The 9,876-nt window shown below is 53.2% G+C and overlaps 1 protein-coding gene across 2 annotated transcripts in view; it reads right to left on the bottom strand.

Moving 5' to 3' along the window:
• ODAD1 (outer dynein arm docking complex subunit 1) overlaps positions 1-9,876 on the bottom strand; it is a 29,332-nt gene that overhangs the window by 12,386 nt on the left and 7,070 nt on the right. For both annotated transcript variants that reach the window (XM_070401941.1, XM_070401942.1), the window contains exons 5-7: positions 4,329-4,451; positions 3,838-3,951; positions 1,606-1,673 (exon numbers count right to left, since the gene is read on the bottom strand). In XM_070401941.1, coding sequence (XP_070258042.1) covers positions 1,606-1,673; positions 3,838-3,951; positions 4,329-4,451 — 305 coding nt within the window. The remainder of the gene's footprint in view (positions 1-1,605; positions 1,674-3,837; positions 3,952-4,328; positions 4,452-9,876) is intronic.

The following is a 9,876-nucleotide window of genomic DNA, read 5'->3' as shown; positions in this document are numbered from 1 at the left end:
CCCTGCTCTGTGCGTGACACGGAGGAGCTCCCCAAACCCCTGATCGACCCTGCTCCGAGTGTGACAGGGTACGGAGCCCCAACCCCCCTGATGGGCCCTGCTCTGTGAGTGACAGGGGGCAGCGCCCCAACCCCCTGATCGGCCCTGCTCTGTGCGTGGCAGGGGGTGGCACTGCAACTTCCCTATCGACCCTGCCTTGAGTGTGACAAGGGGCGGTGCCCCAACCCCCCAATCGGCCCTACCCTGAGCGTGACTAGGGGTGGCATCGCAACCTCCCGATCCGCCCTGCGCAGTGCATGACAGGGGGCGGCGCCCCAACTCCCCAATCGGCCCTGCTCTGAGCCTGACCAGGGGCTGGCTGCACTTAGGAATTGGGCCTGCCCTCTGCCACCCAGGAGCAGGCCTAAGCCAGCAGGTCGTTATCTCCCGAGGGGTCCCAGACTGCGAGAGGGCACAGGCCGGGCTGAGGGACCCCCTCTCCCCCCCCCCCGCCCCGAGTGCATAAATTTTTGTGCACCGGGCCTCTAGTTTAAAATAAATAACTAAAAGGAGCAAGTTTGTTTGTGACTCCTGATGTGATGGGCATGCACACTTAGCGTCATATTGTGAAATGGGTATAGATATGTAACCTCTAACTGACGTAAAGAAAATTTTGTAACTTGTTTGTATTCTCTGTACCTTGATGTCACTCTGTACTTCGGGGACTCGGACACGCTCCAGCCAAGCGTTACACCTGTTTCTACTAAACTTTCAAAGAATAGGTAGTTTCCACTGGATTGTTCAAAGAATGGGTTGTGGTTAAAAGCTCCAGCCAGGTGTGACACCGTACTGGCCGCTGTCGAGTTTGTGACACCCTTTAAAAAGGCTCTTAGGGAAAGGCTCGGGGCTGCAGCAGGGTGGGGCTCCCTGTGCAGAGGCACCTGTTGCAGACGCTGGCCAGCTTTCAATAAATCCTCGCTTGCTGCTGAGACCTAATGGGAGTTGGTGGTCTTACTCTCGCGAACATTGGTCCATAGCACTGACACATCCCAGAAACCACAAGACAGACGTGGGCTCCAGCCCATGGCGGGAGGGATCATGAACCAGGAGCAAGCAGAAGTCACGGGGAGGAAACGGGATCCTGAGAAGACGCAGGACCCCAGGGCCGGGGCTCAGAAGGAGCAGGGCCCGAGGAAGAGGGAGAGGGAGCCCATGAGAGTCGGGGAGACAGACACAGAAGCCGATGCGCAGAGCGCCGGGCTCTCCAGGCCGCACTCGCCTCGCTACCCGACGGTGGCCTGAGGGACACTGTGCCTGCCAACCCATAGAATGACTCCCGTTCGCCGATGCTTGGCCGTCCAGGCCCCGTGCAGCGGGTGCTACGTGCAGCCTCAAGTCATTCTCTCGAGGCCCCTCCGAGCCACGAGCCAGGAACAGACGGGGGCCAAGAGGAGAACCCATACCGGCCAGGAGCGGGGCCTCGCCCGAGGCCGCGGGGAGGGGCGCGCAGAGAAAAGGCCGCCTTATGCAAAACAGTGTCGGTTCTGGTGGTCCGTTTCCGGAGGTCGGAACCGCCCCCCAAGCCCCTTCCCCGGCCAGAGCCCCGCCCGGACGCCAGCGGCCTACCTGACGGAGTAGGCGGAGATGGAGGACACGGTGAGCCCGTTGATCGTGCGCCGCAGGAGCTGCATCTCCTGCGGGAGCAGAGCAGAGGGTCTCAGCGCCCGCGTTTCCCGGGGAAGCGGAGCCCGGCGCCCGTGAGCACGGAGCTTCCCCATGAGCGGCCGCCGGCGGGGATCTTGGGGACCGAGTCGGCGGGAAGCCACCGGATGAGCCGCTGGGCGCCCCGGGCTGACCCCCCGCCGAGCCGGAGGATGCCTGAGCGCCCCGAATCCGCTGCTGGGGTTCAGGCATCTGCGTGTGTGACTGTCATCGTTGTGACAGTTTATGAGCAAAAAGGGCTCTTTCGGGAGAAAGAAGGGAGGGGACGATATATTTTTACACCTGTACAATGTGTCTGTGTACTCATGCACATGCAATATACATAGACACACATAGGCATACACGCATGTGTGTGTGCACAGTATATCGTGTGTGGACTAATAAGACACAGAGAGCCCTGGCCGGTTTGGCTCAGTGGATAGAGCATCGGCCTGCGGATTGAAGGGTCCTGGGTTCGATTCCGGTCAAGGGCACGTACCTTGGTTGCGGGCACATCCCCAGTAGGGGGTGTGCAGGAGGCAGCTGATCGATGTTTCTCTCTCATCGATGTTTCTAACTCTCTATCCCTCTCCCTTCCTCTCTGTAAAAAAATCAATAAAATATTAAAAAAAAAATAAGACACAGAGAGCCCTGGCCGGTGTGGCTCATTGGTTGGGTGTCGTCCCGTGCACCTAAAGGTGCAGGTTGGATTCCCGGTCAGGGAATGTGCCAGGGGTTGTGGGCTCGATCCCCGGTGGGGGGTGTGCAGGAGGCAGCCGATCCATGCTGCACTCTCACATCCATGTTTCTCTCTCTCCCTTCCTGACTCTCTAAAAATCAATAAAGTATTCTTTAAATAATAATAATGCACAAACATACACACATACATAACCACATACATACTGCGCACATATACATTATATACATATACACGCACACGCATTTACTTTTGCAAAAAGAAACCCAGATGGATAGCCGGAAACCACAGGGGCTGGGTGGGGACGAAGGGGCAGAGCCGGGGAGGAAACGGTTTGGGCCTGGGATGCCTGTCGGAGTGGTTTGGATTTGGGAGCCCGGTTACTGCTCTACATACTCATAGAGAAAATTAAACCAACAGTGAGAGGGGAGCGATACAACCTAAAACTGGACACAACCGAAGCAAATGAACCTAACCGTATTTCACACAAAGAGCATCTCTATATATAAACGCCTAAGCAACCCATCAGCCGAACAACCAGTTGACCGGTGGTTAGGACGTGCACTGACCACCAGGGGACAGGTGCTCAGTGCACAGGGTCAGGCTCCCTCCTGTCTGGATCGGTCCTGTGGGGATCGGGCCGAAACCGGCTATCCAACATTCCCTGAGGGGTCCTGGATTGCAAGAGGGCACAGGCCAGGCTGAGGACCTCACCAGTGCACGAATCCATGCACCGGGCCTCTAGTAACCACAAAAAAAAGACAAAAAAAAGCCCCAGCCAGGAGGCTCAGCTGGTTAGAGCATCATCCCGTACACCAAAAAGGTTTCAGGTTCGATCCCTGGTTGGGGTGCATACGAGAGGCAACTGATCGATGTTCCTCTTTCTCTCTCTCCCTTCCTCTCTCTGTCAAAATCAATAGAAACATATCCCTGGGTGAGGATAAAGGGGTGGGGGAGGGGGAGGAAGTGGTCTTGTTTTTAGGAAATTCACACTGAACTTCTCAGAGACACGTGCCTGCTGTGTGCCCTCAAGCAGTTCAGCCAATATAGAAATAAGCTACTTTCAGTCGAGATAATAATTACACCGAGTAAATGCGGCAAATGGTGGGTCTTGGTGAAGGAGACAGAGTTCTTTGTCCTATTCTTGCAGGGAAGGGAGGGTGGAGGGAGGGTTCTTCAAAGGCTATTGAGAAACCCAGGGGGTGGGAATGGCTGGGCTGGCTCCGTGGTTGCCCTGGGTGGTAAGAGTCAGAACGGCATCTCTGCCTTCCGGTTTAGAGGCGTCCGGGAGCACTTTCCCGGTCTCCACTCCCTCTGAACCAAAGTAAACCTATGGCTTCGTCCATTGCGTATCCGAGGCCTGAGTGCGGGCAGCAAGCAGGTGACCCTCCTCCTCGCCTCCTCTCCTCCTCTCCTCCTCCCCCGAGGGGCCGGGGGGCGCTGGGTCGGGGGCCACTGACCTTGTGCAGCTTGCGGTCTATGTTCAGATAGTGGTTCCTCTGCACCAGCAGCAGATCCAGCTCCTCCCGCAGGGCTGCGTTCCGAACCAGATGGATGTCAAAGTGACAGGTGACCTGGGGGGTGGGGGAGGGCAGGTGTGGGACAGGGTGCCAGGATCTGTCTGAGACCCTCCTCCACCCTCAGACAGGGAGCCCGCTTCCCATGGGGGCGTCCTGAGAGCATCGGCCCGCCCCACCGGCAGAGCCGAACAACAGTCTCCTTTCCCCAGGGACACCCCATCCTCCAGGATCCTGTCTCCTGACCCACACAGGGAGCCCAGCACCCAGGCCTTCCCGCATGCAGGCCTCTGTGTGGCCCCCTTGCCTCCTGCCCCCGCCCCCCGCCCACTCCCCCCGGCCCCCGCCGGCCATTTCCAGAACTTGACCCCATGCTCATTCTTCCCCCAACCCCAGAGGTCAGGCCTGGAAAGAGCCAGGAGGCTGGCCCTCACCCTGTCCAGCTGGTTTTCCACGATCTTGATCCTTTTCCGGGTCTTGGCCTTCTGGTCCAGGACGACCCCTGGGGCCCTGGGATCCTTCCCGCAGGCAGAGAGCCGGGCCTCCCACTCCTGGATCTGGAGGAAGGAGGGTGGTGCCTGGGTGTGGGCTGGATGTGGGGGAGGCCGGGAGACCAAGGAAGGAGGTGCGTGGGAGGCTGAGTGTCTGCGTGCAGCTGGCACCTGCCACCTGGGCCCCCCCCATCCTTCTGCGAACAGCCCCCCACCTTCCACGTGGATCTGGCTTCCAACCACAACAGGCCACCCGGCCGGCCCAGGACCCACCCAGCTCTGCACAGTCACAGTGACTGGCGCCAGGAGGCCATGTGACCCAGGCCGAGCCAGCCTGCACCCTTTCCCTGGATTTGGGGGAAATGCGTGAGCTGGGGGGAAAGGCCCCCGGGACTTGGGCTGTCACAGCCCCCGCCGCACCGAGCATCCTGGGGCAATGAGGCCAGTAGACGGAGTGGAGGCGAGAGGCCGAGGTGGTGAGAGCCAGCCCTGCAGCCATTGGAGTCCCGGGTCTGTTGTGCTGAGCCCGGCTTCCCCGCCGCCCTCGTTGCCCTATTCTTCCTCACTGACGTAGGGTGTGCTGTCTCCCCAGCTAAGCTGGAGGCTCCAGGAGGGCCAACCTTTGTCTTTTTTTTTTTTTTTTTTTTTTTGCCTGACACGGAATAGGTGCTCAACGAAGCTTGCCCGACGACACAAACTCGTGACTTGCTTAAGGCTGTGCACTAGCGTAGGTGGCCTGTGTCCCTCAGAATCTCTGTGTCCAGAGCTAATCCCCAAGACCTCGGAACAGGACCTCACAGGACCTCGAGCTAAAACGAGGCCCTGAGAGTGGGCCTCATCCAATAGGACTGGTGTCTTCATAGGAAGGAGACATTTGGCCCTGGCTGGTTTGGCTCAGTGGCTAGAGCATTGGCCTGTGGACTGAGGGGTCCCGGGTTCAGTGCCGGTCAAGGGCATGTGCCTGGGTTGCAAGCTGGATCCCCGGAGAGAGGGTGGGGGAGGCAGCCGATTGATGATTCTCTCTCGTCATTGATGTTTCTCTCTCCATACTGTCTTCCACAGTGGCTGCACCAGTCTGCACTCCCACCAGCAGTGCAAGAGGGCTCCTTTTTCTCCGCATCCTCTCCAGTACTTGTCGTTTGTTGATTTGTTGATGATAGCCTTTCCGACAGGTGTGCGGTGGTACCTCATTGTGGTTTTGGTTTGCATTTCTGGAATGATTGGTGATTTTGAGCATGTTGTCATATACCTCCTGGCCTGTATGCGTGAAACCAAACAAGGAATCGCTGTGACGTGCGCTGACCACCAGGGGGCGCGCACAGAACATGGTTGGCATCGGCAGCAGGTGGCAGAGCGCGGAACATGGCAGGCGTTGGCCCCTGCAAGATGGTGGAGCGGGTGAGTGGGGGCGCCAGACCAAGGCGGGACACTGGTCGCTGTCATCGGGGCAAGCCTCTGGTGGTTACTGAAAGTTCTTTGCTCCCAGGTGACACAGTCCTTCCCAGCGCTGGCTGCCAGCACCGGCTGCCAGTGCCCAGCACCGGCCTTGATTGCCCCTCAGGGCTTCTCCACCTCCCCCTGCTCCTGAGGGGTGATCAGGGCCAGCAGCTGCCACTGGCACTCGCTGACAGTGCCAGCCCTGCTCGAAACCGCTGCTGGCACTGGCCCCAATAACTCTGAGGCCCACAGTTCCTATCCAGGTGCACAAATTTGTGCACTGGGCCCCTAGTATATATTTTTAAGTGAACATCCTTGAGCCACCACCCAGGTCAAGAATTCGAGGACAACACTGAAGCTGTCTCCTTCTCATCGCTACCACCTTCCTCTCCACAGCGGTGCCCCTCTCTTGCCTGTGTCAGTTCCTGTTGCTGCTGTAAGGAAGTACCACCGAGTCCCTGCCCGGGGGTCAGAAGTCTGAGATCCGTTTCACTGGGTTAGAAAATAAGGTGTCCACTGGGCTGTGTTCCCTCTGGAGGCTCCGCGGGAGGACTTGCTCCTGGCCTTTTCCAGCTGCTAGCGGCTGGGTTCCTGAGCTCGGGGATTCCTGGGCTCGTGACCACTCCACCCTCGACTTCTGTTGTTACACCTCGTCTCTCCATCGTCACGTCCTCCCTGCTCGTCTCTTTTAAGGGCTTGAAAGAAGCCCTTAATTAGAACTTTGGCATCTTTGGGAGGAAGTGGGGGGAGGTCATTATTTTGTTTCCTTAAGTGAAATTCATTTTTTTTTAACTTTTCTTTTTTGTTTTATCAAAAGTTTGATTTGGCCTGATTTTGAATTTTATGTAAATGAAATAATGCTACCTATATCAGTGGTTCTCAACCTTGGCTGCACATGAGAATCACCTGGGAATCTTTTTAAAACCCTGATTGCTGGGCCTCACCCTCCGGAAATTCTGTTTCTTTGTTACTAATGTTGTGGCCCCACCCCATTGCAAAGAAACAGAATATCCGGAGGATGAGGCCCAGAAATCAGGATTTTAAAAAGATTCCCAGGTGATTCTCATGGGCAGCCAAGGTTGAGAACCACTGACCTACACAGTCTGCTTGCCTCCTTCCAATGTCAAATGCATCCTTGTTGCTGTGTCTAATTGTGACTCATTCATTTTTTTGGCTGTTGTATACTATTTCATTATACACATATACCGCGATGTAAGTATTCACTCAGTATTGATGGACACTTGGTTGTTTCCAGTTTGAAGCTGGTTGCATGAGTAACGCTTCTGTCAACCTTCTTTTACGTGAATCCTGGTTCCGGGGTATATGCTCAGAAGTGTAATTGCTGGGGGGGTGGGGGGGGGGGGAAACACTAACAGATAAACCTGCTTCCTATTGGAACATGACTTCGGTTTACTTTCTTCCACCACTGTTTCCATGGAAACATACTGGGTTAAGGTACCTATGGAATGCCAGCTGTGTTCCCAGGCAGCAATGTTCACTATAAAAAAGGCCCCGGAAAGGATTGTGAGTGGGTTCATGGGCCCCACGGGCCTATGTGACTGAGACTGAATAGAAACCTGATTTCTCTGGGGGGTGTTTCTTACGAGTGAGTATGCTCCTGGTGGGGCTTGGAAGCTACCCTCAAGAGGTGGCTCCTCGCCAAGCCCTTCTGGCTCAGTGGATACAGCATCGGCCCGTGGACTGGAGGGCGGCAGGTTCACTTGTGGTCGAGGCCACATACCTCATTTGCAGGCTCCATCCTGGCTCTGGTTGGGGCATGTGTGGGAGGTAAGCAACCGATGTGTCTCTCTCACATCGATGTTTCTCTCCCTCCCTTCTACTCTCTCTAAAAATCCATGGGAAATATCCTTGGGTGAGGATCAAAACAGAGAGAGAGAGAGAGAGAGAGAGAGAGAGAGAGGTGGTTCCTCTTGCTCATGAGGCTTCCCTAAGCCAGGGTGGGCAACGCCTGCCCGCTCATGTAGTACCAGCCACCTGGAGGTGCTGAGCAGCAGCGCTGGACACTCAGCAAAGATGGGTTTGAAGCTCTCATGCTAAGATGCTGTTGCTTCTTGTCCTCCATCCTTCTACAAAGTTAACTGAACGTGATGCCCGATTATAGCCTCCTGAATCCCAAAGACTGCTTCTGGGGACTGAGCCGAGTGGATGCAACCCTGGATCTCAGGGCATGTCTATCTTCCAATGTAATCCTATATAATAAAAGGGTAATATGCAAATTGACCCTAATGGCCCCAAACACAGAGGGCAATCTGTGGCGGGGGCAGGGCTGGTGAGCGGACAGACGGCCGACCTCTTGGTTCCCCGGCCGGCAGGCTCCAATCACCTGACGGCGAACGGGAAACTGGGGGTGGGGCTGGCTGCAGGCTAGAGACCGTACCCATGCACGAATTTCGTGCGCTGGGCCTCTAGTAGATAATAGAAGGAACACTTTCCAAAATACACATGACAATGTATGATCTCACCAACAGTTTGTAAGAGTTCCCACTGCTTTCCACTGTTCCCCAGCACTTGGTATTTTCGGACACTAATTTTTGAAAATCCAATGAGTGTTTGATGGTATCTCAGGATTCTCCTTTTCCTTTCTCTGATGACTCATGAGTGATGAGTAATTCCTACATTTATTGGATATTGGAATTCCTTTTGTTGATGTATCAGCTCAAATTCTTTGGCATTTCTTTAAAAAGAAATTGTGCTTATTCTTTAATGATTTGTAACAGTGCCTTACGTGGTTTTGATACGAGTCCCTTGTCAGCTGTATGTGTAGCCAATAACCTCCATTTCCTGGACTGACTTTGCACACCCTTTTTGGTTCTTTTGGCAGATGTTATTAACTTTAAAATGATGAGATATATCAACCTTTTCTTTTGTAAGTAGAGATTTCTATAACTTGAGAAGTTCTCCCTCACCTCCCCACATTTAGACCTTTGACCCGTCTGGAATTAGTTTTAGGGGTTCAGAGTGTGAGGATACCCACACTATCCTCCTTTTTTCCATTTCCCGGAGTCAAATATCAGTGTCCACATAAGTCTCGTTTAGGAATCTCTATCCTGTCCTGCTGATCCATTGGATTTGCCCTGCACCAATTACAAGAATTGTACAATAAATCTTGATAACTGGTAGAGCAAATCCTTCTACATTGATCTTCTTTTAAGTCAATCTTAGTCCTACTGTTTCATTGCACTTCCATATAAAGCTTAGAAGATGCTAGTCAGTTCCATACATTTTTTTAAAAAAGCTTTTAGTACTTTGACTGGGATTACACTGAATCTATTTGGAGATCTGACCTTTTACAACACTAACTCTTCCAATCCATGAATATGGTATATCTCTACATTTATTAAATTCTTCTTTGGTATCAACAAAATTTATAACTTACTCCACAGAAGTTTTGTACACTTTTGCTAGATTTCTTCTTAGCTACTTCTTTTGGCTGTTATAAATGTCTTTTCTTCTCTTGTATTTTCTAACTAGAGGCCCAGTACATGAAATTCATGCAATTTGGAGGGGGTCCCTCAGCCTGGCCTGCACCCTCTCACAGTCCAGGAGCCCTCAGGGGATGTCCAACTGATGGCTTAGGCCCGCCATCAGTCAGACATCTTTAGTGGTGCCGTGGAGGCAGGAGAGGCTGCATTGAACACCTGCCCTCTGGTGGTCAGTGTGTGTCATAGTGACCGGTCATTTGGCGTTTGGTCAATTTGCATATTAGTCTTTTATTAATAGGATAGTGACTACTAATATGCTAATACAGGGAAATATCATTAACTTTGCATATTAATTTTGTATACAGTCACTTTGTTAAAAATACCTTGTGAATTATAAGTTAGCATTAGATTCTTTCGGATCTCCTATGTATACAAATATACCATCTAAAATAATGACAATTTCATGTCTTCATCTCCAATCTTTATTTTATTTTATTTTTCTTTTCCTTGCCATATGGCACTGGATAAATTCTCCAGTACAATGTCAAATAGAAGTCATGCTATTTGGACATCCTTATGTTGTTACTGATCTCAAAAGTAATTTTTGTAAG

The sequence above is a fragment of the Myotis yumanensis genome, unplaced genomic scaffold (genome assembly GCF_028538775.1).
Source record: "Myotis yumanensis isolate MYYU_CA2020_CCGP unplaced genomic scaffold, mMyoYum1.0.hap1 SCAF_23, whole genome shotgun sequence".
NCBI lineage: Eukaryota > Metazoa > Chordata > Mammalia > Chiroptera > Vespertilionidae > Myotis > Myotis yumanensis.
This window is presented reverse-complemented; position numbering and strand designations above follow the sequence as displayed.